This window comes from Bombus fervidus, chromosome 10, assembly GCF_041682495.2.
Source record: "Bombus fervidus isolate BK054 chromosome 10, iyBomFerv1, whole genome shotgun sequence".
NCBI lineage: Eukaryota > Metazoa > Arthropoda > Insecta > Hymenoptera > Apidae > Bombus > Bombus fervidus.
In genome coordinates, this window is record NC_091526.1 from 6,949,530 (window position 1) to 6,973,990 (window position 24,461).

General features: G+C 41.5%; 2 protein-coding genes across 2 annotated transcripts in view; both read left to right on the forward strand.

The window, feature by feature from the left end:
- LOC139991329 (uncharacterized) overlaps positions 1 to 15,719 on the forward strand; it is a 107,742-nt gene extending 92,023 nt beyond the window's left edge. The window contains exon 3 of the mRNA XM_074111917.1: positions 12,987 to 15,719. Within this exon, the coding sequence (XP_073968018.1) occupies positions 12,987 to 13,091 (105 nt within the window). The 3' untranslated portion in view covers positions 13,092 to 15,719. The remainder of the gene's footprint in view (positions 1 to 12,986) is intronic.
- Positions 15,720 to 18,347: 2,628 nt separating this feature from the next.
- On the forward strand, positions 18,348 to 24,429 carry LOC139991324 (uncharacterized). Its single transcript, XM_072011287.1, has 9 exons — positions 18,348 to 21,976; positions 22,115 to 22,356; positions 22,451 to 22,628; positions 22,730 to 22,872; positions 22,953 to 23,131; positions 23,202 to 23,313; positions 23,384 to 23,566; positions 23,674 to 23,916; positions 24,027 to 24,429. The coding sequence occupies exons 1-9, from the start codon at positions 18,880 to 18,882 to the stop codon at positions 24,105 to 24,107; spliced, it is 4,458 nt and encodes a 1,485-aa protein (XP_071867388.1). The 5' UTR covers positions 18,348 to 18,879; the 3' UTR covers positions 24,108 to 24,429.
- The last annotated feature ends 32 nt before the right edge of the window (positions 24,430 to 24,461 follow it).

Sequence of the window (24,461 nt, forward strand, 5' to 3'; positions counted from 1 at the left end):
TTGGCGCCATTAAATCTTAATCATCAAACCAAACTTGGAACTCTTTTGCCCAATAAACACGTTTTGCCCCAATTTATTTCAAAGAGCGTAATAGAAGGTTCGCCCTGTTGACAGGTTCGGACGTCTGAATTAACGCTTCATCGTTGTATGAGCACACGATGTAGCTATGGACGGTAATCGACCCATCAAAATTCAAGGAAACACGCTTGAAACGGGCTCGTGAGGCTGCTTCCGGCAGGATTTTCGACAAGGGGGGGGGGGGGGGAGCATAGTCTGTGAAACGAGTCACGAAAACCTGAAGCGTCACAGTCCGAGTGAAATCGGTTGCCAATCGCGGATCTGTCCGCACGTGCGAATTACTACTGCCGGAAATGAATATTTTACCATTAACTTTGCGCGATTCCATTGTAGTAATTGTGAACACTTCCGACCAGCGGGTGCCAAACCGCAGGGCGCTACAATCAATTACGATGGCGTCATGCCGCAGTCCATATATTATGCAGCACATCGAATGTCCCCTCAAATGATACCTACGTGTTTGCAGAACCGTGCTTTATGCCATCGTCCGCGTGCACATCTCTGAGGTTTCCTTGTGTGACGGCTCGTTCGACGGTTGTGTGACGCTACGGTCGACGATGTATGCCGGAAGCCCTGGTGCTCGCGCTGCCACGTGTGCGTCGGGATTCGCGGGTGCGTGCACCTCGACAAATTGGCAGCGTTAAATTTAATGTCATTCATTTCGTCGAACGACGATCCCTGGACATACATACGTCCCGTGAAATGTTTTACACGTGTGCGAAATCGTATCCGGTCTGCGTACCCTGGCCATCGCGTTCCACGCTTTCTACGTGACAGTTTATGCTAGACGTTTTGCACACGTTTCTCTATATTCTCCTTTAGAAATAAAAATCGACAACGAGACCTTTTGTGCATTTTTTTTTTTATTTTATATTATTCATTATATTTTATTTTATTATATATATTTTGCGTATTTGCATATTGAAATAATATCATCAGAGAAATATTAGAAGATGCAAGTTTCACGAGCTGCGTTCATTTAAACTATCTTTGTTCCTTCAAGGAAGGGATGAAAGTATTGGTTATGAAAGTTGTAGGGTTGAAAAAGATCAATGATACTATAGCGTTAGTTTCTGTGCAAAGTTGTAGGTACAACAGATACGCAAGATAATTTCAGATTTTTAAATAAAATGTCCTATATATATATTCGTGTTCCTGTTAGCGAAATTGTTATTTTATCAGGATATCACAATCGTTAATTTCTTATTCAATAACGCAGATATCGAGATAGTCAAATCATTCTGATACCCATAATGGTGATGAACAATATTTTAAAATATGCCATTATTAACTTTTTTATAATTACTTTCTATATCAATTCAACTTGCAAATGTTTTTCCCAAAAGCAACTTTTAACATGAACTTCTAACTCCATAATTTAATTACGCACAGCTCTTCTGTTATATAATTATAAATAATGTTCCTTGTAATTCTAAAATATACCATAAATGTTATGTTAAAAATTGTTGAAATATATGGTAAAAATTAAAAAAAATTAAAATATTTTTTTACAAGGAATATAGTAACAAGCGTAGCCTTCGGTTACGCGAAACTATCCTTCAATTGTCACAAAATTCTGCAAGCTACAACTGTGTTAATATCATTACTTGATAAATTAACATTATGTTAATATCTCATTGCGCGAAATGTGATATTTGTCATTTTTCAAAATTTAAATAATTAAAAATAATTCATAAATAATTGATAAATAATTCATAAAGCAACAGGGTGTTCTTTTATTTTCGTCAAACAAATCCTTTGTCTTGTCTTTCGCAGAAAACGCCGTCCCATTTTTGGAGGGAAGATTCGCGTTACCGTCGCTGACTAAGCAGAGACCTCCTCGCCTCTTCCGGTCGGATACTCGTCTTCCGGCCTGTGGCCGAAAAAATCATATCTTTGTGATTTACTACTTGACCGACTTTCATTGCATAGTCACATGTTTGCACGTGGAAATTGTCCAACGGGGAAAGAACGCCTGCTGCTCCGTGTAATATCTAGTGCCGCTTTCATTCGGTGTCTCTGAGACGGAAATGTGCTTACGCAATTACATGCATAACTCGTTTCTGACTAAACTGTAAGTTGCTTCTCCCTGTTGTGTCCCAACGTTGTATCGAATACGGCGTCGAAACTCACAACCGTATATAACTCGTATATAATTCCCTCATTAATACGTATTTGTAGCAGAAAAGGGCACTTGAAGTTTAGAACTGGGAGAAAAGGCACGAGACACGTTTAATCTCGAATGTAGCCAGTTATCGAGGCAAATTCTTACTTCCATTTAAAAATAACATTGATATTTCATATTCGATGGAGATTAAAGTCTTATACAGGACTGTTCTTTCAAATACGGAAAATAGGATACAATTCCTAGATGTTTAACGAAGTCGAAATTTGAACAACTGTTACGACCGTTCGCGGAGAGACGCGGTCGCGAAGAAAAAGTTTCAGCGAGAGGCGTAAATTCTCGCTACGATTCGTATAATCGACGCCGCGAATTAGTCGTTCCCCTGTTTCGGTTAAGATAACAGAAGTGGTTCAATGAATTTAACACTGTATTAACAGGTTAATATAGCTTGTATATTTAATAATAATTTGTATAATAATAAAAGCATCACAAATTATTTAGCGATGAATACAATTAATGCGTTACAGAAATTCGACCCGACTTTACGATATCTCTCGATGAATTCGTTAGACTAAGCGACTTTAATTTCAATCGTCAAACCTCTCGATGTATGTCGTTTCAATGTTCAAATGAGACTGATTGCCCTTAGATCAATTCTTTGTCTTCTCGGGGAGACGAGCCCTACTACGCTTGGGTCACGCCACCGTTCGCGCCTATGATCACGCAGGCCACCTTCTTTGTGAAAATAAAATAACGGACCGAAATCGACGTTTCTGGAACACGCTGCTTGGTGACAACTATGCGCTCGTCGATACATTGTATATTTTTCGTCGGGCAGATAAGACGATCCGTCTGCGGCACTGTAGGACCGCGAGCGACGGTTAGAAATACGGCCTACACTAAGCCTCGTGGCGTAACAACAACGATAAATTATCTTGAAAGATCAAGATGTTATTGGTCAGTGAGTCTATCACAAGGAGGGCTACGTATCTACTGAAATAAAAACACATAGTTCCATTAAAAAGAAATAAATATCACCTTGCAATTTTAACGATTTTGGCGTTTTATATAGATAGGATTTATGACCACCATAAAATATTCTCTTCGGAACGAAGCAAATTTTACTTGAAACGCTTTCTAAAGTAATAAATATTTCGCCAGATAATTGCGTGTAAATCTTCAGATGGGACACGCTATATAATAATGTTGCGTTTACTTTTTGTCGTTATACTAACTCAGTACTCCCATGGTGAAGAAAGATACACCTCCCTTGATAACTAGCAAGATACGGTGCTGACTCGTGCCCAGTTAGCCAAGTACCACGGTATATGTGTCTGACCACGCGTCGACCTATTCTACTGAATGTATTAGGTATAGCTTACGTAGCCACGCTACGTTGCAATCAACGATGCCAGACAAATATTTTCCCTTCGTAGGTATTAATGTTTACACAGAACAGTGCATTTGTAACTGCAAACAGAAATTCCAGTGAAGAAACGAACGATAGACGCGTTCCGCAAATTCATTCGCGATTCCTGTACGACGGCGCGGCGCGTTTCGATTCATAACTTCCTCTCCTCGTCTTTAATTTCATTCTCTCCGCTGTATGGCCAGTTTCCACGCGCGAACGAGCAAACGATCGAGGTTGTCGGCCATATGCCTGCACATTGGATGAAAAGCATTATTTTCCTCCCTTCTAACGAAGTGAGAGTGCTCTCTTTGCCGGATAAATGGACGGGTGTGCGTTACACAGAAGCTCGTGTTGAGAATGGCACGAATAACGCCATATTTTGCGAGAAGAAATAGAATGAAAATGAGAACGAACTTTGTTACAACGTTATTGGAGGCACACTTTCGATTTAGCTTCTAGGTTATTCGTTCATTACGTAGATAGACGTAGACACAGGTATCGCCTTGACGAGGAGAAAACGTGATCTTAAGAGGAAATTTAGGGTAGTAAAAAATTACGTGACGTCTTCTACAGGCTAGCAACGGGAAATTGATTATACTTGAGATATCGAGACGTCGATTGAACGGTCGCTGTGACGACAAACTGTACCATCGGCGTGTCAAATTTTGCAGGGTTATTAATCAACGACAGTCGAGGACAGAAAAAGTGAGAAAGAATGCGCTTGATCGTGAACCTGAACGTGGAGGAAGCAATCGGCTGATACTTCCATACCGGTTGCAATTACACGATAAACAGACTCGATTGATCAACCACCGACAGGCAATGGAAAGATTTAACGAACTGTCAATCGATGTGACTGACCGCGACGATGAATTGTTTAAACGCGTTTCAACTGGCCGGATCAAGTGATACGCTCAATCGCTGCTTATTAATTATGATTCAACCGGAATACGTGTTTTTGGTCTGTCCAGGGAACCCTCAAGGGAATGATGTAATAGATAATTGTATTAAGTAATATACATGTATGATTGAATTAATGGATCTTTAATGGATGCCCTAACGAACATTAACAATTTACATATATTACTAGTAGTTGGCTAATACAGATATTGTTCAAAGTAATTAAAATGAAAGGCCTCGAAATTTTCAACATTTTTCATTTCTTGAGAAACGTGATCGAATATATTAGGTTGTCCGAAAAGTTTCTCTCGTTTCATAAAGTGATAGTAGATGAACAACAATTTCTGTTTTATATTATTTTATTGAATTAGGTATAATCCATTTCGTTCTATTTCTATTATTATGTTCATGCATAATTCAATAAACTAATATAAAACAAAAAACATAGTGCGTCTATTGTTTCCTTATAAAACGAAAGAAACTTTTCGGACAACCTAATGTTTATATGAAGAACGTGATAAAACACATTTTCCATCTCTCTTATATAAGAGCAACTTAAAAATTTGGTATATTTTCAACCAACGTGGTATAGTAATAAATCAATTACTATATGTGCATAGTCGTCTAAATTTCAATAGCCTACGGTTGTAATAAAAAATAGATAATGCTATACAATCTACAGACACCAATATCCAATGAAACCAGCCCATGTGTATAAAATAATTTCCAATCTTCTCAAACATCAGCGACACAATACTATTGCCCATATATGATACCATCCCTTTTCAATACCGTGAAATATCGAAGAGTTCCAATAACTATAGTCGAAAGAAGGAAATATTTCGTTGCTGGGAACGCCTTATTGTATCAACCCCCATGGAAGCAACCTCTTTCAATGTTTTCTCGTCCCTGAATATATAGAGCGGTTTCGCTTGCATACGGCGATAGGGAGATCCCCTGGAAGATCACGTCGCATGATTCGTCTAGGAAGAACGACGCCGTGAAAAACACATAAAAGACGTTCCGGGGGCTGGGGGCAAAAATGTGGTTGGGGCCATCTTAACGCACTTTTTAGTCGACATCGAGGTCGCCGGGTATCGTGGCGCAGGCTTGTGTAGCAGCGAACATAATAGAAGCCGGCACATACCGGAATTTTCATTTTTCCGGTCGACCTCGCGGAAGATCATAACCCGTCGCCACAACCGACGAGGCAAAGAGAAGAGAAGACAGAACGCATCTCGGAGCGTCGCGACGCGAAAAATGTACGGCTGACCTGCGTCGTTCCTTGTCGTATATAACGGACTATGGTCAGCCGCGCTTTGCTCGGTTAAATGTCTGCCCTCTAGGCTCTTCCGTACACATCGTAAAAAACTTGCATACCCCCGGTGTATAATCTCCGGGAATCGGGCCACCCTGTTGGAAGAGATTCATTGTGCTGTGCTTTCGGTGCTGCCGTTCGCTCAGCCGACAGAGAATTACTGCTTTCTTCTGTTTCTTCTATGGTGCTGCAATTTGCTCTTCTCTGCTCTGTGCTTTGTTTCATACTAACATCACAGAGGAAAGATATGATAAATACATTTATGTTCATTCTCTGACGTTGTTAACGTCAGAATAATTTTAATGTGACATAATTGCAACTGAAAATAATCCACTATGTGTTCCAAATATGGCTAATAAATAGACAAAATTTTATATATGTGTGATATATACATATATACATATATTATATATAAATATATATATTGTATATCTTTTATTTATCAGAAGTCTCAGTTTCCACAAGAGAAGGGACGAACTTATTCGTTTTTGAGGTAGACCAAATCGATAAACGAAATGTTGCACAATTGTTATTAAAAAGAGAAGAGCCGAGTAAGTGAAACGCGTAAAGTTACACATCGATCGGTAACACGCGTTAAAACATGAAACGTACGAAAAAGTGCAAATAGCAAATCAGCACAGGGTGGCGAGGTATTATAAGCACCCGTACGTAAATCTGGCCACGATATGGCTGGCGGTAGCAATAACCGATATCCAGCCAAAGATTGCGTGGCATAATAGTGAATGGAATTTTTATGGAGCAGCATTTTTCGAACTGAATGTTTTATCGAGACTGCAGCCAGCACAGTTGCTGAACCATCCTTCCCCTCTTTGTCTGTCTACGTTTGTGTGTAACCTACCATCCCTGTGTTTGCTTTCGTACGTGTTTCTTCTTTCTTCCACGTAACCTTCGTATACCTCCCTTTTTCCATGGCTTCACCTTCCTAAAACCACTCTCTCTTACCCTCTCTCTTTATCACCTCAGAAGCCGCTATCTCTGCTCGCTTCCTACTCCATCCATCGACCAACCATTCTTCGCGAACCCGTTAAAAGCAATCCATACTTTATTCTCGCTCCGGCTGTCTCCGCGACCTTCTCTCTTTCATTATCCCGGGGAACTTCGACGGATGGCGTGTGTACCCAGCCTAATGCAGCCTGGCACGCAGACACGCTCAACCACGTGCTAGACGTCAGGCACCTCGTCGTAATTTCGGTTCCTACCACGAAAGAGAGAGAAAGAGAGGCAAGCGAATCTTCGTACGAAAGAACCGAATCCGCCGATCGACCCGAAACGAAATCTCCTTTGAGGCAGCCCAAGTCGAGAGAAAAGGATCCTCGGTGAAAATAAATCTGCTTCTGGCCCGACCCACTCGCTCGTCACCGGAGGCGGCCCTCTAGATTTTCAGATTTCGCAAAAGTGATTCCCAATCTTGGAGGAAAGAAATCGGAGAAGAATGGATCGCTGGTGTATCGCATGACGAGAATTGCAGGCAACTGCCAGATTATGTGCGTCGATAAGTGAAACGAACCAATGAGTTCTTTTCCTTATCATTCTACCCCATTTCTACGTTTAACTGTGTGCGTTAGAATCGTCTTGTTATCTGGCTTAGTGTCTTCTTCTTCTAGCTACTTGCGCAGCGTTTGCGCAACGATGAGTATATAAATAGGAGATAGTTTTATACCAAATTTATCTCAATAGTTTATAATTATTAGTCGAAATAAAAATTTAAAAGCTATATTTCTATATTCGTCGCACTTCGAAATATAACAAATTGTATATTATATAAATAAATAGGAATTAAATTTTTCACAATGAAATTAGTCGAAGTAACGAGCATTCCCTAATTATATTCCCTATCTATCTCAAACGAGTATAAGAATCACGCATTTTCCCAAAATGTACGATTGCACTGTAAAATATTATAAAATTAAAAGTATTTATAAAAATTCTATCTAAACCTTCTAACGAAGTCGCGGCTAGAATGATTTAGAACTCGTGAAACCTGGAATGTTTAATTCCAACTTGTCCAGCTGGAACTTTCGCGCCTACATAATCGCCGTAGCAATTCCTGGCGAATTCGTGACCATATGAACGGAGATACGCGTAGACATCCCTCGCACGCACCCTAGCGAATCTTCGTGAAAGAATTTTCATCCAGCAGCTCGTTTCCTCGACGAACGTTTCCAGGGTGCACGAAGAGCCGCAGAGAGTGGAATTCTTGACGTTGGTCGTGTTCAATTTCCTCGCCTCGTCAAATGGAACACGTATCGATCTCTGGATCTTGGTCTAGCGACTGATAGGAAGGTAGGAAGTTATAGTGGATCCACGGAAATCTAGATCGATGCGTGGTGGATCACGTTGGAAAAGAGGGAAACGTTTATTCGCGGGATAAAGAGGATGCGAGGGAAAGCGAAACAGGGATGGAGAAACGGATAAAAGAAGATGAGATAGAAGGGACAACAGGGGGTCAAGAGAAGAAAAAATATGGGATTATGAGTTTATACCGGCTCCCCGTGGCTGGTACAAGGGGTTGTTCGAGTATTCGATTTTCAAGCGTTCCAACCCGCCAGCCGCATAACCAACGTACTATCCGCGTTGTTTCCTCCCTCTTTCTCGACATTCTGGGTGATCATAGATGGCCACTCATGAAAGTATATTGCACTTTCTGCCACAGTTTACACATTGCATTCTCTGATGATTGGATTGAAAATCGATCCTCCGCGATTGCGTTATTGGAAACAGACGCAACAACGAAACGGATGTCTGAATCCGCGCTAGGAACCTGAAAAGATGTTTTCCATTGCCTTGTTCCTTCCAGTTTTTCACATTGCTATCGTCGTTTCCGCTGCTTTTTTTACCAGCTGCCTTCTTTTCCAGCAACCTCAATCTCCAAGCCAAACACTCGTAAGCCCGTATATCTCGTTCGATCGTCGCGCAAACGATCCTTCCTTCCCAGGGAAGGAATAAACAAATAGAAACACTTTGAAAATCCGATTATGCAAGAAGGATTCGCCAAGACTCGAAAAATCATGACTGCTGATCGATATTCGATTTTATTCCTTATGGTTACCAATGACAGGTTAGAAAGTGATCTTGTTTGAGTTTTAGCGTTTGCACGATTTTATTTCTTCGATATTTTAGTAATTTTCTCGTAGCTAAATGTTGGATATTTTTAAAGAAGAATTTATGACTTATAGAATAGATAATACTGGCTATAATGAAAGAAAAATGTTTAAGAATGGAATGAGATAATTCTTTGAATAGTGGCAAACAAACTGGTCGCCTTACTAACATTAATAATCTCTCGCACCACTAACGGAGTTGAATTTTTCCAGCAATGCTCACTAAACATTTTTCACTCAGCTTAGAATACTACTTATCCTATAATTCCTGAGCCCTCGTGCAAACATACTTTGCATAAAAATCCCCTTCTGCGATGCTTCCGAAATTATACGATTCCCCAGCATCGCCAATCTTTAAATTCAGTTCTCCGTATTCCACTATTTTTCGGCTTCTTGATTTTTCTAAATGTATTTTTTAATCTACAAATCTCTGATATCACGGTAATATCAATTTCCCCTTCATCGATTTACCAATTTCCCCAAGCTTAACTTCCCACGTTTGCTTCTTATCTTTCAACTTCTTGATTTTTTAAATTTATTTTTTAATTTAGAATAATTTTCTACTTTTTGATTCTCAAATATTATCGATTTCCCATTGTAGAACTTTTTAGCATTATATATCAATTTTCGATTCTCAGCATTACCAATTCTCAAGTTTTCTATCTATCAGTATTATCAATTCTCAATTTGTCGATTCTTCGGCACTGATAATTTCCAAGTTTCCTACTCTCCAGCATTACCAATTCCTCAAAACTTAATTGTTCGCATTCATCTACCATTTTTTATTTTCTCGGTATTTGCTGATTTACCTTTTAATTCACTTCACGAACTAAAACTCGTGTCAGTAACTACCTGGTACACGTACTTTCATTTACCAACGATAGCATAAGACAATTCCATAATTAATTCTCCATGAGCTGCGACAAAGAGCAGGTGCGTTCGTGGTAAACCGATAATATATATCGCAGCGCGTAAGAACGTATAGTTACCTCGTATCTCGAAGAACTGTACGAGGTAGGAAGAACAGAGGGCTGGTGGCCTGTGTTTCAGGATCTTCCGAGATGACGCTATACTCGCATAATATCCGGATTGCGACCACGCGTACCATAAAATGGCGTGGAGTGGCCGGGCACGAGCGAGCAAACGCCCGGCGAGACATAAAATCCGGGGTAGAAAAATTCCCGCGTTTCTCCTCTACGTTTGCCTGGACCTTTTCCCTCTTTCTTCTTTTCGCGCATTATTTAACGTAGCTCGCGTGTCCGTTTACTCTCGTTTAACTGTGTATACTGTTATTCAGGAGCTAGGCCAGTAAACTAGTTCATGTTTAATGCGAACGTCAACGCTTCTCCCCCTGGGAACGCGCTTAGAATACATGTTTCCCCATTAACGAAGGGTTGTTTGAAAAATTTAGGCGACACTGCTTTTCTCGATTCGAAAATCGATACTATGCTGAACGTGTAAAATTATACTATGTATTTTTGAAGCGATAAACAGACTCGTGACTTTTTGTTCGAGTTTTGAAACTGTTGGATACTATATCGGTATAAGAAACTCCCAAGTGAATATTTAATCGGTAGTTACTTAGTTTCGCAAAAATATTTTTAGAGCTGTTCGATATTTCTTTCGAATATTTAACAAGATACGAGGAAAATACTCGAGTAGTTCTTATAAATAAACCGATTTAAAGAAATATAATGCTGCTTTCGTGGTAAGAAATAGATCAGACCATAACATCCATTTCCACGTTGGCCAATAGTAGATCGGAACAACTGTTGATACACGTGTAAGCTCCAATTCGGACCTCTGTTTGTATATGTCTGTCTATAGAGCAGCGATGTAACCAACGCCTAACCCAAAGCTATCTAAGACTTAACCAGGATCCAACCGATACCTAACCAAGTCCAACAAAGATCCAAACCGGAACCCTAGCCAATGATTTAATCTGCAACTACCGGGCCTCGTGTAACCGAAACTTGGTCATGTTTCGACCAATATCCGACGTCCGATTCGATTTCTAATTGGCCATCTGCTCAATGAAGCTCTACATCATCACGATACCAGATATATCTATGCTGATCATAATTCTTCTCGCATCGCCACACATCGTATAACGCTGTTATCATTGTGCAGACACTAATCACGAATATCACAATCCGTCATCATTCATAGTCATTGAATATTGGCACACATCTTTATTTTCTAATGAAAGATTTCTTCATCAATTTCTACATTTTATAGATATGATCGAATCTTTATAATCGTGTGAAAGTATCGCTTGATGATATGAAATTTAATCTACTTGGATCTAAACAAATGTGTAGTATGTAAATACTATAATAAAAACAATCGTACGCCAGTATTTTTTTATATACACACGTAACACCTCACATAGATGATAAATTGTCATTAATCGTCTAAATTATTACTAGATATGCCTAGACGATTACGTAAAATAGCTACAGGAGGAGAAATCCAATAATCTTTTTAAACACGTATATGTATTTCATGTTAGTAATTAATAGATTTTCCTGCTGGAAATTATTTATTCAGATTTCTCGATTTAATAAAAAAGTAAAAAATATTGCAACGATAGAATTTTGTGGAAAATTCAAGTTATTACACGTAGGCGACGTTACGAGATGCTAGAAGGACGCAAGTAACGCAGACTCACGAATTTCTCGAATGGTATTAAAAGTATCTCCAGCGAAACACAGACCAGGACTTCCTCTGATTTTCCATTATAAATGAGACGAGGATACAACGCCCCATGCAACCGCGAATATAAACCGCAGGAACGTAAACGATCCGCTGTTTGATATTAACACGACAGAAAGAGAGAGAGAGAGAGAAAGAGAGAGAGGGGGCGGGATTCAAAGCCGGGATCGACCGATAAATTATTGCAAACGGACATTCTTTATTCTTTTGTACAAAGCGAACAGTGAAGAGATCGTTGTAAAAGTACGCTCAATTATTAATCGTGTCACAATTTACGGTCGATAGCCGGCAGGCAACGGTGCTCGGTGTCTGTAACAGAGCGTATTGATATCCTGTCCATATCATTACCACTGGGGATACCGGGGTTATTTCACGGACATCAAAATTGCCAGGATTTACCGATTAAACTCGGTGCCTCTCTACCGGAAAGCTTAATGCAATCGAGCCTTGACAATCGAAAGCTTGCGAGCTACATGTGTTCGCGGTTCGCTCGATTGTTTGATAATCGTTGAAACGTTGTCGAAATAGCAGTACATCGTTAGCAAATCTAGAAATATACATCGTGTTTCAATTAAAATATATCCGAACGAATATTTTTGGAAGAAGTATAAAGCCTCGGTTTCGAAGCAAAAGCTACGGATAAAAACTTAAGTTCACTGTATAACAAGACAAGTTGCAATTAATGGGTACAAAAACGATAAAAAGATAAATGTATAAAGCGGCTGACGGTATTGGAAAGCGAACGACCGTATCTGCGTGGTAAAAAGTACCGCGGGTGGATCTCGGGGGAAGGACAAACGGAGGAGCTTAATTGAATCTACCACGTCCATTCACGTTGATTAATTCGGTTCGATCACCGCAACGGGATACAATTATTTCATGCCAGAAGTGCTGGAAGGGACATTGCCATGTAACGGCTGTCCTGTACCCGTTTCTAATAATCATTTGCGAACGACTATGGCATTTCATATGCAAAACGATCTGTTTCTAGTACAGACTGACACAGTTACCAGTGCGTGTTTGTGCCTCTATATCAATTTCTGCTAGATACAAATACATTTACGCACGATCGCCAAAAATATACTACATTTTCAATAATGGATATGTAATTGTATTTAATGAAATTTCACAGTGTTTCTTTTCGATTACACTCGATGGTGTGAACAGAAATCATTTCAATTATTAACTTTTATCAAGTCCCCACGCTTTTAACGGAACAACACGCTCGAACTCATTGAATATGTCATTCATCCTCTTCGTGCTAATTAATATATAGCAAATATAACCGCGTGTTATTAATAATCGTTCACCTTTCAGGATGGCTGTATTGGGAACAAACGCACGTTCGACGACAAACCTGTGTGTTCTATCGACGATTCAACGAAGGACCGCATTTTACCAAATACCCCGGGTAACAATTAATTTGATGACAGACGAATAGCAACGAATCGATCACCCCTGGTAGATTGCCCTGATGTGGATGATGATGCATGGACGTAACACGCGTGCTTCATCCCTGATTATTATCCGTGACGTGTGGAGAATCGTTGTTACTGGTAACAAACATCAGGATAATAGGCAGTCGGCCTGTTTTCATCGGTAAATAGAACGAACAACGAAGATAAGGGTGATTACGTTCTCTAAATCGGCCACTCGTAGGAGGGATTCCAACTCCTCTAACTCTTGGATCGCTTGCACGATTATCAGGATCGATCTGCTACCGTTTCTGATAAATGACCATTCGGCCGTCTGCTGATCGTATGCGTTTCAGTTAATACTATTCGGGAGGACTAGTTCGGTGATCCGCAGGCGCGGAGCGTAAAACGCATTAAACCATACCACGAGATTGAAGTGGAAGATTTACCGCGAACCAATTTCATAGCTGATCGGAGCTATCAATATTGTGGTGGAAAAAGCATTCGGAATATCGCACGAAAGATTAAGGCGATGCGTTACTCGTGACATAAAAATTTTATAAGATCCATCGAAATTTCTATCGAACGAGGATTCGAAGACATTTGTGAACAGGGGTTATTCGACTTGTTATCGATTGAGAAAGAACGAAAAGAATTTAATAGAATCATAGAATTTCAACAACGATATCGAATTTATACAATGAAGATTATCTTGATGGGAATTCATCTATCGATCTATATTTGGCTGTGTTTAAGCCTGCTTTTAATATTATGCTTATCGAAAAGGTAATTGGTTGCCGGCCGAATGTGACAACGTTAAAACGACAGAGAAATCGAATTTCCCGTTGGTATAAAGAGGGTGCGTCGGCCGATACATAATTTATTTCGCAGCATCGCGAAACAAATTTACGTGGCAATGTAATTTGGCACGCGCGTATCAGCGATTATTTCGTGAATCCTCGGCCTGGCCAACACGCCAGCCAGCCTGTGTTCATCAGCGAACAACTGCGGATATTACAGAAACACGTTCACAGCTTGCCGTACGTATGGACATGGAGAAGAGAGAAGCCGGGAGTCTAATTTCACGAACAGTGGATAACTTCGAGAAGACAATCTAACTATCTTGCTCACGTACGGAACAACGGTGTAACTAAGGAGATAGCCAAAGGGTTCGAGAGGGCCAACACACAAGTCGAAGTCCGTCTAAGAAGTACTTTCCCTCACGTATCACGGGTCCTTCTGTTTCCTGGGTTAAGATGAACAGATCGTGCGAAGTACAAGGCTCCCAACCTCCCTTTTCCGCTCCTCTGCGGCTATGTACTTCAGGAAATATCGTTATGACGCAGTAATAACGTTGTTACCGAAATCCATTGAACACGAAGCGCGCTGCTACGAGTTTTAGAAACTCACAATAATTGTAACGATAAACCATACATAAAACGATGTTTGGAAAATGACACGAATGTTACGAAGTGTAAAATGTGAGATTAGTAACTAAATTAGTTATTCTTAAATATCGAATACTTTTTTTCTTTTTTTTTTTTTTTTTTTAAGTATAATTGAATCAATCTATTTAGAATCTAGAACATCAAGTGGTAACATTGTATTTAAATATTACGTAAATCAATCTTCTGTGTTTGTAACATAACGTAAAAAGATCCCTACTATTCTGATAAAATAAAAAAAGGCAATAACGTATATGGCTTTTGAAAAAAAAAATCGACCTGCATTAATCTAGCTTCCAAATAGAGAATATGAATACGCCGATATTGATCTGATGCCGTTCATGTGCTGTTAAATGGGTGACAGTCCTATGTGTACGTTATAGCGTGATAGAATAAAAGTAGAAAAAGATCGAACTGTTCAGACGCACGCCTTTTCCACAATAAGTTCCAGAGCAGGCGCCAATGTGATAAAATTTCCATATCGAACGTTCGCTATCTCTTATCAAACAATTCAAGAATTCAGAATCATCGACGGCCGCGTTCGTTTGCACATCTCGTGCAGAAAGAACTTCACGTAGAACTAATGCTCTATATTCTAATGCAACGATAGGAAGGAAAATTTCACAAAATATACATACGATAAAATTACCGTGGATATTAAGAAAAATATATCACCAACTAAAAATATAATTAGCCAATCAATATATTTTGGAACTTATTATAGTAGAGGCGCATGTCTGAATAGTACGATCTTTTCCTTTCTATTACTTATAATTACCTTTATTTTATTGCGCTGTAGCGTGTTCTAAGTCATTCTAAGGTAGTCGTCCATTTAAAAAAGGCATCTTTTAATATAAAAAACTTTCGATATCATCGAGTATTTCCGCTTTAATCTTCATTCAAGAGGTCAAAACAAGAAGCGTCGTCTAAATGAAGCGACGTCGTCGCCGGCGATCGACATCCCGTTTTACATGGCGGAAAACTTTTCGCCTAGTAAAGGGCGAGGAAAGTCGAGAGAGAAGGGAGCAAAAATTGTCCTGGATCACGATTAATTTGTATCCCTGTTCCCCGGGTAAGCACGACGTTGGCCCAGCGCGTACAGCTGAATAAAACATCATCGCCCGTATCCAACGGGTAACTAAATTTTAAGCAATAGCATGGCGCCGCAGCACCGACCTTTTGAAAGTTCAACGACACATCGTGGCTGGCCGCGACTTGTGGCGCTCTGCTGGGAATCTGGCATAAAAATTGTAAATCGCGGATATACCCGGTGCCCCGATACCGGAGGGAATAATCATGTATTACGATCGGCCACGAAACTTCTCCTCCATCCCCATCTTCGTCGTTTTGCTGGTTGAGTTATGCGAAAGAAAGAGAACTTGACTATGAAGAAACACGAGAAAGAAACCATGGAAAAGATCGAAGGTACAACCACAAGTGCTTCCTAAGGGCTTGGTGCTCGAACGGAACGGTAAGAGAGACAGCGAGAAGAGCCCGATGCATCGTTGACTTCTTCATTAATGGTAATGATCGCGTCCTGAAAGTCTTCGGGAAACTCGCGAAAGGAAACATCGCGATTTGTATTCAGGACACGATATGGCGTTGCTACGTACCGTGGAACCAGGGTTCGAGCCAAGCCGGGGCGGTGGGTGGATTCGCGAAATAAACTCCTGAATAAGAGGAAGAAAGAAGGAGAAAAGAGAGAAGTGGAGAGCGAGAAGAGGGTATACGGGGGTAGTAGTAGACTCTTGCGCTCCAGTTCGGCTTCCGACAATAAAAGTGAGCTAAGACCACGCACACGTTAGCATCGTGGCGTCGTTCGTTCATGAACGTATACGAGAAGTAAGTTGTGAGCGTGTCTAGGTTCCATCGCGTGGAGCACTCCAGGATGCCTTTTCGGAGACTTTATTTGGCGACGTCGTTCGCTATTCGCCGTCTCATTGCTCGTAATAATCGAACGAAATCGAGAACGAATGATAATTTTCAGTGAGAATGTCACAGTTTGGAGCAGATGAGGGAATTGGGGATGAGGGGTCGTATCAAAAACGCATAACTATAACGCATATTCGATATTCTATCGCCAACCTACATACTATTGTTATCGACTACTGTGAATGATAGACGATCATGGGGATGGTGTGCGAGGAGCAAAGATAAGAGGAAACTCTCTATAGGTCAATTTAAACGCGCCGTGAAGATGCGAGTATGGTCGCGCGAGAATACTACTGGTTGCCGCGCGCACGGGGTTATTTAACAGTGGTCTTATTTCGAAGGTGTGTAAAGAGTATGAACAAAATTATGTATTTTGTGGTTGCTTTAAATGAAACCTCTTAACGAGAAGCGGGAATGCGGATAGCCGGCGATGCAACTTTCGATGTTGTCAAGTAATTAAATAAAATATAGGAACATCTGACGTTTTCTACAGAGAGCATCCTCCCTTTTTTCATGGACGAATCCTTTTCACTGTACCCCGGTATTGTGTTTCATCACCGTTTGTGCGAGCGTAGCGTAAATGCACGCGAGTGCGTCTGTAGAATCATGGCCGCGCGTGTTATGTTTTCCAGAGAAACCGCTTTGGCTTTCGAGATACCTGTCGCGTTATAAACTCTTGAGAAAACATACTTAGGTTGGTTCCCGAGGCTAAAGGCCGCTAAAGGTTAGCTCTCGCTGATGTCTTTCTTCCTACTCGGTAATTGTAATTAAAAATATTTGCTTGGTTGATTTCCAAACGGGACACCTCTTTGAAAATCATGTTATCACCGAAAAATTGCATTAACAGCGTGTACGCAGGAACGACACGCTACCTTCCCTGGCGAAACTTCTTACTGTGGCATTAATCGCGTTTATGGGAAAACAAACGGCAAAAGAAGGAAAGCGGAAAACTGTTATAGCGATCTTATAACAGGAGATTATCAGCAGAGAGTCGAAGCGTCAGAATGATCTAGACCAGAAGTTTATTTGGAACTATATCGTTTAACAGGAGAAAATGTAGACCGAGGTATCGTTTGTTTTTGGAGTTGGTAATAAGAAATATTACGGGAAACCGGACGTTATGTTATTTTTGGTGGATGGCAAACAAAATACGAGACTGACGAATCGTAAAGGAACTCTGTAGCTTCATATTTGGTCCAACATGTTTCGTGTCTTATATGTGTATATATATGAACGTGGCATCGAATATCGAATGACGTGTACGTGAGTTTGGATATTTTTCAAAAAGACGACACTTATTTGTTCGTGAGTTGGTATCGGCTAACTCAAAAGCGAGACGCTGATCATCACCATGCTGGTCCATGCCCTCTCACGGGATTAGTCAAATCCCAAAATAATACCGTGGGCGAGAGCGGAGTTTGCATATACCGTGATACAAATCTCCGCGACGATGTAGATCGGATGGTTTAAGCTGTTTGTATATAAATCCTGCGCATGGCCTATTAAGTACCTGCTTCGTTCGTCATATATATTATACTCCTATTTTAGGATATGTCGTCTTTATGTCAGAGAACAGACATATGACAAAAATCTGCATCCAATCGTAAAACTACATTCATTCAGTCAACTTCTCAAAAGATAATATAATACTCGGATATCTCATAGATACACCTGTTTCACATTCTATTATCATGAGATCTAAAGTAAGATTGTCAATTGAAATAATGTAAAATGAATCGTTTCTACGAATCGTAAGAATACTCATGAACGAAAGGTTGGTGCTCGTGGTTAAAAAGCGCGCGCGTACGGCCGTATTTCTCTGTTTTGATTTCGGACAGCGAGCGCGCAGACAGCAAGAGTGGACTTGAAAATAACCCACGGCAGGAGAAGGCCCGTCTATTAATAGTGAAGAGTGAGAGTATCTTTGTCGTGCGTGTTCGGCAGCGTCCCCGACGGTTTCGCAGCGAAATTCGTCAGTCGATTTACCGTTCCGCGATACATTCCTCGCACGTACACGCCGGGGAAACGCGTAACTCGATCGGAACACGATGTTCCGCGCAAGTTTGCGTCCGTACCCGGCAACCGTCGTTGTCTGTTGAATTTCCCTTTTGCTTGGCGTTGGCGGATAGGCGAAAAAACATCGAGAAATTAAAGAATCGGATATACAGAGAGTCAGAGGACAGGTTGAATTAAAACCAAAAGAGAACGTACTGGTTGTAACGCGAAATCGAGAGGTGTGCTGTGTCGGATGCGAACGGAAGATTCTTCGAAGGTTCCACGAGTTTGGCTTTACCTATAGAGACGAACTGGAAGGAAGTTAAAACCACATTCGAGTGATTCTAAATAAAGAACTATGCGGAGCAGTGGATGAGCAGTGGGGCGGAGCTGGCTGCGAGAGGGAATATGCGGTGAGTAAGAATGGTACAGCGAGCCGCATGCAGCATCGAGGCGAACACATTCTCCAATGGCGTACGGATCAGCGACCGGGAAGGAAGAACGTCGGACGTCGTCGCGACGGAAGCGTCCGTAGACCACGAGTCGCGTAACGTTCACGAGGCAGGACGTGGCAACGCGAGATTCTCCCTGTTCAAGTGGTTCAAACGGTCCGGTAATCGCGAATCAACGGTGGACAAAAGGCGAAAAACTATCGATAAATACGGAGATAATGAAAACGGCCGGCAACGAAGCGTATCGTCGAGCGCGGAAAGCGTAGATACGTTTTATAGTACCACCACGGTTCGTAGTTTCGCCTTTCACACTGGCACCTTGAGCAGTTACAATGGATTATCGTTAGATATACTAGAGCAAGCGGCCGAAGTTGGCCCCTTCGCGGCTGGAGCTTCGAAAGTTGCAGTTGGCAACAAAGAGAACGAGTTAGCGGATGTTGCCTGCACGCTACCTACGAACGCTCATTCTCATAGAAGAGACATAACCGCGAGATACTCGCTACAGCCGTCGACTACCTTCAATTCTTGCGGAAATTTACCGCTTCCCGATCGACGATTGTTGGAATCGTTGAGAAGGCTAGACGATCGAAAAAATCATTATAGCGTAAACTCCACCCGTAGAAGGGTACACGTGAAGGGGAAACGACGCGCACCGAATCCTCCAGTGACTTCGATCAAAGCAACAGAGGTAGATGCACGCGAAACATCGAGGAACAGCAGCAGGCGAAAGCGACGCGCGCCGAAACCACCGGAGAAGATCGTCGATAGTAATTCGCCTGAGAAAAAGTGCGAGAATCAGATTACCGATGGCGGAATGGACGTAGAAAAACCAGCAAACACCGAAGACGCGCAAACTCTGAGCAACGACACGCTAGTCCTTCAAGGAGGCGTTCTAATGCCGAAAAGGGAATTGAAACGAAGTACGAAGGAGAAGAACACGAAGGACACGAGTGCCAGTTCGTCGGACATCGCTGTTCTTCAAGACAACCAGACTGTGGCGCCCGGTATTGGCACTCTGAGCACCGCCATGCCACGACCTTGGTATAAACGGAGCGTCTTCGAACATTCTCGGGATTCCGGAGCGTCCAGGAGGGGCGATGTCCTCCGGGGGCCAACAAGCTCGACGATCGAAATAAAAGAAGAATGTGCTGCCACGAACACGGCTTCTTCCACGAGCTACTCCGTGGACGCGTCTTTGTCTAGGCGGAGCTTCTTCCATCGTGGCGGACAAACGGAGGATAGAAAGAAGGAAGCAAAACGAAGATCCGGCCTGTCGATTTTAACGAACATCAGCGAACTTGACAAAGAAGCCGCAGCGATCGTACAAGAGGAACAAGCACGAGCGAGAGCCTCGATGCTATTGAAATCTTCGAAATTCGTAGATGCTTTCGAAAAAAGGAACGATATGAACGAGGAGCTCGTTCAAGACATCGTCACGTCGGCAATGGAAAGTTCGTCGCCCAGACGTGGCACGCGAGCTCTGATTTCCAAGTTCAACGCCATCAGTAACATAACCAAGGTCACGGTGAATGCCAATTTCTTCGCAAGGAACGCCAGGGACCAGCAGCCGGCAAAGTTCGAACGAGACGTGGTGAGAAATGCGAAGGCCTTCGAGCATGCTAATGATTGGAAGGATCATCCGAGATTTTCGGTTCAGTCTGCAAGCGGACAGACTAGTCACATCGAGAAAGATATATCTAGATACTTTCCACCACAACAAAAGACATCTAGAAATCGGTCAGAGAATACGGAAATGGGTGAGAAAGTTTCGGGAGCAAAGGGTAGTTCGATCAAGGAGCAGAGCGATCGACTGGTCAGTGAAACTTCCAACAGAATATCGTTCTTGCAGAGTCAACTGGCTGCAAATAGAATGAACGATCAGGTCGCTCAGAAGGATAGCGCGATATCCGTAATGGAGGAAAAAATTAGATCCAGACAGGAAGTCTCCGGCGAAAAGAAGGAAAAGGAAACAAAAGCGAGTAACGAGGATCAACGAAGACCCTTGTTTCCTCGTAGCTCCGTGGAAGCTAAGGAACACTCAACTTTAAACATCTTTGAGGAACCAAAGAAGCTGGACAGACAACGTATCGATGGTGTTCAAAAAGAATTCTCGGATATATTCGACGAGATCGACAAGCAATTGCGTATGAAAGAGTTAGAGCTTATTGATCGTAGGGCGGCCCGCACAAACGCGACAGCCACTAATCAGAGAAGTAAAGTTCACGAGGAAGAAGCCGGAATATCAAGTAAGGTAACTAAAGTGCTCGATATCCTCGTCGAGGCGGAGAAAGACGCTAAGACAAAGAGCGGCATACTGCCAGAAAAATCGATAGCCGTCGAGGATACCTTTCGTCCGACCGAACCGAACGCGAAAACGAAATCGACTAAGACCAGGTCACCGTTATTGAACACCATCGAGGATCCAATTACAACGGATTTAAAGGAGATGTTGAAGGAAATGAAACACTCGTTACCAAAGCGTTCGAAGCCGGGCAAGATTGTGACACGTAACACCGACGTGACTGAGAAACTGGCTCCGGAAAAAGAGGTAGCGGCTGGCCCTAGCAAGACTACGTATTTCGTTTCCGCTGTAACGAAGGTCGAGAATATAGCTCTGCAAAATGATTACGAGCCCGACAAACAGAAGGTATCGTGTTCCGTACAAACTAGTGGAAATATACGAAGATTGAATCAGCCTTCTACATCCGCGGAACAACCGTCCACCTCGGGTTGGAAACAAGAAAACGTCCTATACAAAACATCGGGGAAGAATTTAGGTGGTTCAGGATTGGTGAAAAATACGTTCCAGCTCATACGACCACGAGATTTTGCTGAAATCGAAGCAACAAAAACGACGAGAACACCCGCGTTCAACGAAAACACTTACGCCAATGTGATCGAGCAATCGATCTACGCGAATGCACGTGTTACTCCCTCGCCCAAACATACTGGTTCCGAGCGAAATATCGTTACGAAAATTGATAATACCAGTGAAATGCCGAAAACACCGCCCGTAATTGAACGAAAATTCATTACGAAGGAAGATACGTTCGAAGGTAGTGAAGAAGGTAACTTTGATTTAGTTGATTGTCCTAGATAGTTGCGGGATTTTCTGAATGAATCATTTGTCTAAATTTATTGCTTAATGTCACGCGTTTTTCCCTGCTACCATTTTAACGCTTGTGCTTTCTCTCTGTTTGCAACAGATGACAATTCAGCGGAAAAGAATATGAACACGCTGGCCATAAACCGATTACTCAGAAAGCTAGAGGCGGCTATTGCATCTGGTCATCACCAACAAGCGGCTGGGTTAGCAAAGGAACTAGCACGGCTTAAGATCCATTGTTCCGTGATTCGGCAACGATCAGCCCGTCTCAAAGATCAGTTGATTAAAGTCAATATGTACATTGAGGACAAGCTTGCTCACCAGGGACCGATACCACTTCAGGTAAATAGCGTTACCTACTCAAATCAAGATGGCCGAGGTTTGCCAATCCATATGACGATATTAAATGCTGTACTAAGCCCAAATATAATAACAGCTGCCCAGCAGAATGACGGTGGCCGAGTTGAAAGCAAAGATACACACTGAATTCGAGATACCGACGAACGTGCAACGATGGATCATTGGTAAAAATTTAGCGGATCGCGATGAGGCGACTCTAAACGAATTACAGGCCGTAAATGGCTCTCCGGTATTTTTGTACCTCGTGGCTCCAGGTAATGATAATAATAATAGGTAAGCTAATAAAATAAATTGTATTAACAATAAGCAAATCAATAAATGTATAATGCAATATTTAATAATTAATTGGTTGCAGAATTAAGACCTGAAAATATCGTACGAGTGGAGAAAGATAATGCTGCAGAGGAAGTATCAAATGTGATAAACGATGATACAAGTACGTCTGCGGAAGTGTTACAAATTGTGGAAGAAGATCCCGAAGAAGTCAAAGAACCTCAGGTACTAAATAATTTCTAGAAATTTGTTTACCCATTTTTATATAGAAAACTTTTCTATAAAGTATTAAAAAAAAATTGCAGGGGACAGAGGAGAGGAATACGCCAGTGGAAGTGAAGATGGATAGATACGAGGAATTAATTTCTTTGGAAAACTGTGACGTCATACCGAACTCCGAACCGATCGAATGTCCCGTATGCTTCGTTACATACGGTCCTCGTGAAGGAGTGATTTTAAGGGATTGTTTACATATGTTCTGCAGGTATACTATTAACTTTTGACTAAATTTGAAATAAAGTTATAACACATTATCGGCAAGTAATTTTTCCTAGGTCATGTATTGTTAATACGATTCGATACTGCGAAGAAGCCGAAGTGAAATGTCCTTACAGAGACTCACAATACACCTGTGAGTCTACTCTCCAAGAACGTGAAATTAAAGCTGTAAGTTAACCGTTGAAATTTTGGTAAAAATAAGTACTTAAAAAAAATTTAATACGATATGATTATTTAGCTCGTTGAACCAGAAGTCTACCAGCAACATTTAGCCAAATCAATCGCTCAAGCGGAGAATAATGCTGGAAACAACGCGTTCCACTGTAAAACTCCTGACTGTCCTGGTTGGTGCATCTACGACGACGATGTGAACAACTTCCTGTGCCCTGTATGCGGCGCAAACAATTGTCTCACATGTCAGGTCGGGAAACAAAACTTAATAATTATACTTCGTTCATGAAAAGTGGAATTCAAATACTATATTGTATTAAAACTTAACTAAATTAGAAAGAAATCTTTTCTCCATAGGCCATTCATACTGGTAAAAACTGCAAGCAGTATCAGCAAGAACTAAGATTATCGAAAGAAACGGATCAAGAATCGCGAAGAACTGCGGAGATGCTCGAGGAAATGGTGGACAGAGGTGAAGCACTCGCGTGTCCCACGTGTGCGGTTGTTCTGATGAAGAAATGGGGTTGCGATTGGTTACGCTGCTCAATGTGCAAGACCGAGATATGCTGGGTAACAAGAGGCCCGCGTTGGGGTCCAGGAGTGAGTAGTCAATACGTGACAATGCCATCGTTCGATATTGAAATATTAATATATGCAGTTACGACTCGATTGTTTTGTTTTAATATTGATCGTATTTTGGTGGTTCGCAGGGAAAGGGAGACACGTCCGGAGGCTGTAGATGCGGAGAAAATGGAGTCAAGTGTCATCCTCGTTGCAATTACTGTCACTGAGAACCATCAGAAGATACAATTGCCGCAACGATGTACAAACAACGGTGCATATAATGAAACAAAGGGACTGCACTGCACCATTAACCAAAATATTTTTATACGGTTGTCGAAGTTATTGTATCGGGACAAACCACTAGTCAAATGGGTTGATATGTATTTAATAACGAGTTTGATAACCGATAAATCTGGTACTGATAAGTTACATGCGTATATGTCACACACACGCTGCTTGCTCAACGATTAACCTTATCGCGGAACCGTCCTTCATGGAACTGGAAGTAACAAGAAGTAATAAAGAGGTAGACACCTCAGTTTCCAACAATCTTTCTTATTTTTTGTAGTGATAAAGGGCAC